The 578-nt window shown below is 46.2% G+C and overlaps 1 protein-coding gene across 1 annotated transcript in view; it reads right to left on the bottom strand.

Annotated features, from left to right (window-relative positions):
* Nucleotides 1-223: 223 nt before the first annotated feature.
* Nucleotides 224-578, bottom strand: part of LOC103375822 (scavenger receptor cysteine-rich type 1 protein M130-like) — a gene marked incomplete at its 3' end in the record, with an annotated part of 4717 nt that continues 4362 nt past the window's right edge. The window contains exon 3 of the mRNA XM_008306134.1: nt 224-378. Coding sequence (XP_008304356.1) covers nt 224-378 — 155 coding nt within the window. The remainder of the gene's footprint in view (nt 379-578) is intronic.

The raw sequence follows: 578 nt of genomic DNA on the forward strand, positions 1-578 counted from the left end.
GAGGGTAACTTTTCTTCTAGTCCAGCTTTAGTCACGAGTTACTTTAGAAAATGTAATTACAGAATTTTATTGGTGTTGTTACAGTTTCGCCCTCCAGATGTCCGTTTCTTTCACTTTTACTGATGAAACTTGAAGCACGTCTTCCTGATCTGACAAACTCACTCTCAGTTTGAGCAGAACGTTTGCTACTGACATTGTTCTGAACCCTAAGCGCTCAGCTCACCGTCCCACACTCGAGCTCCCTGCAGACCACCTCGGCCTCCTTCTTCGTCCAGGTGGTTCCACACACGGCGCTGCTGGAGCTGTTGATCTGAACACGAACGGCTCCGTAGCAGCGGCTCTCTTTGTCCTGATCCATCAGAACTACCCGGACTCTGTCTGTGGAAGATAAAGACACAGTAAAAAAACACAGCAAGTAGCAGTAGTCGTGGTAGTGGTAGTAGCAGTAGTAGTAGTTATAGTGGTGGTAGTAGTAGTAGTAGTTGTGGTAGTAGCAGTAGTAGTAGTTATAGTGGTGGTAGTAGCACTAGTAGTCGTGGTAGTGGTAGTCGTAGTAGTTATAGTGGTGGTAGTAGTAG

This window comes from Stegastes partitus, unplaced genomic scaffold (assembly GCF_000690725.1).
Source record: "Stegastes partitus isolate 25-593 unplaced genomic scaffold, Stegastes_partitus-1.0.2 Scaffold3002, whole genome shotgun sequence".
Lineage (NCBI taxonomy): Eukaryota > Metazoa > Chordata > Actinopteri > Pomacentridae > Stegastes > Stegastes partitus.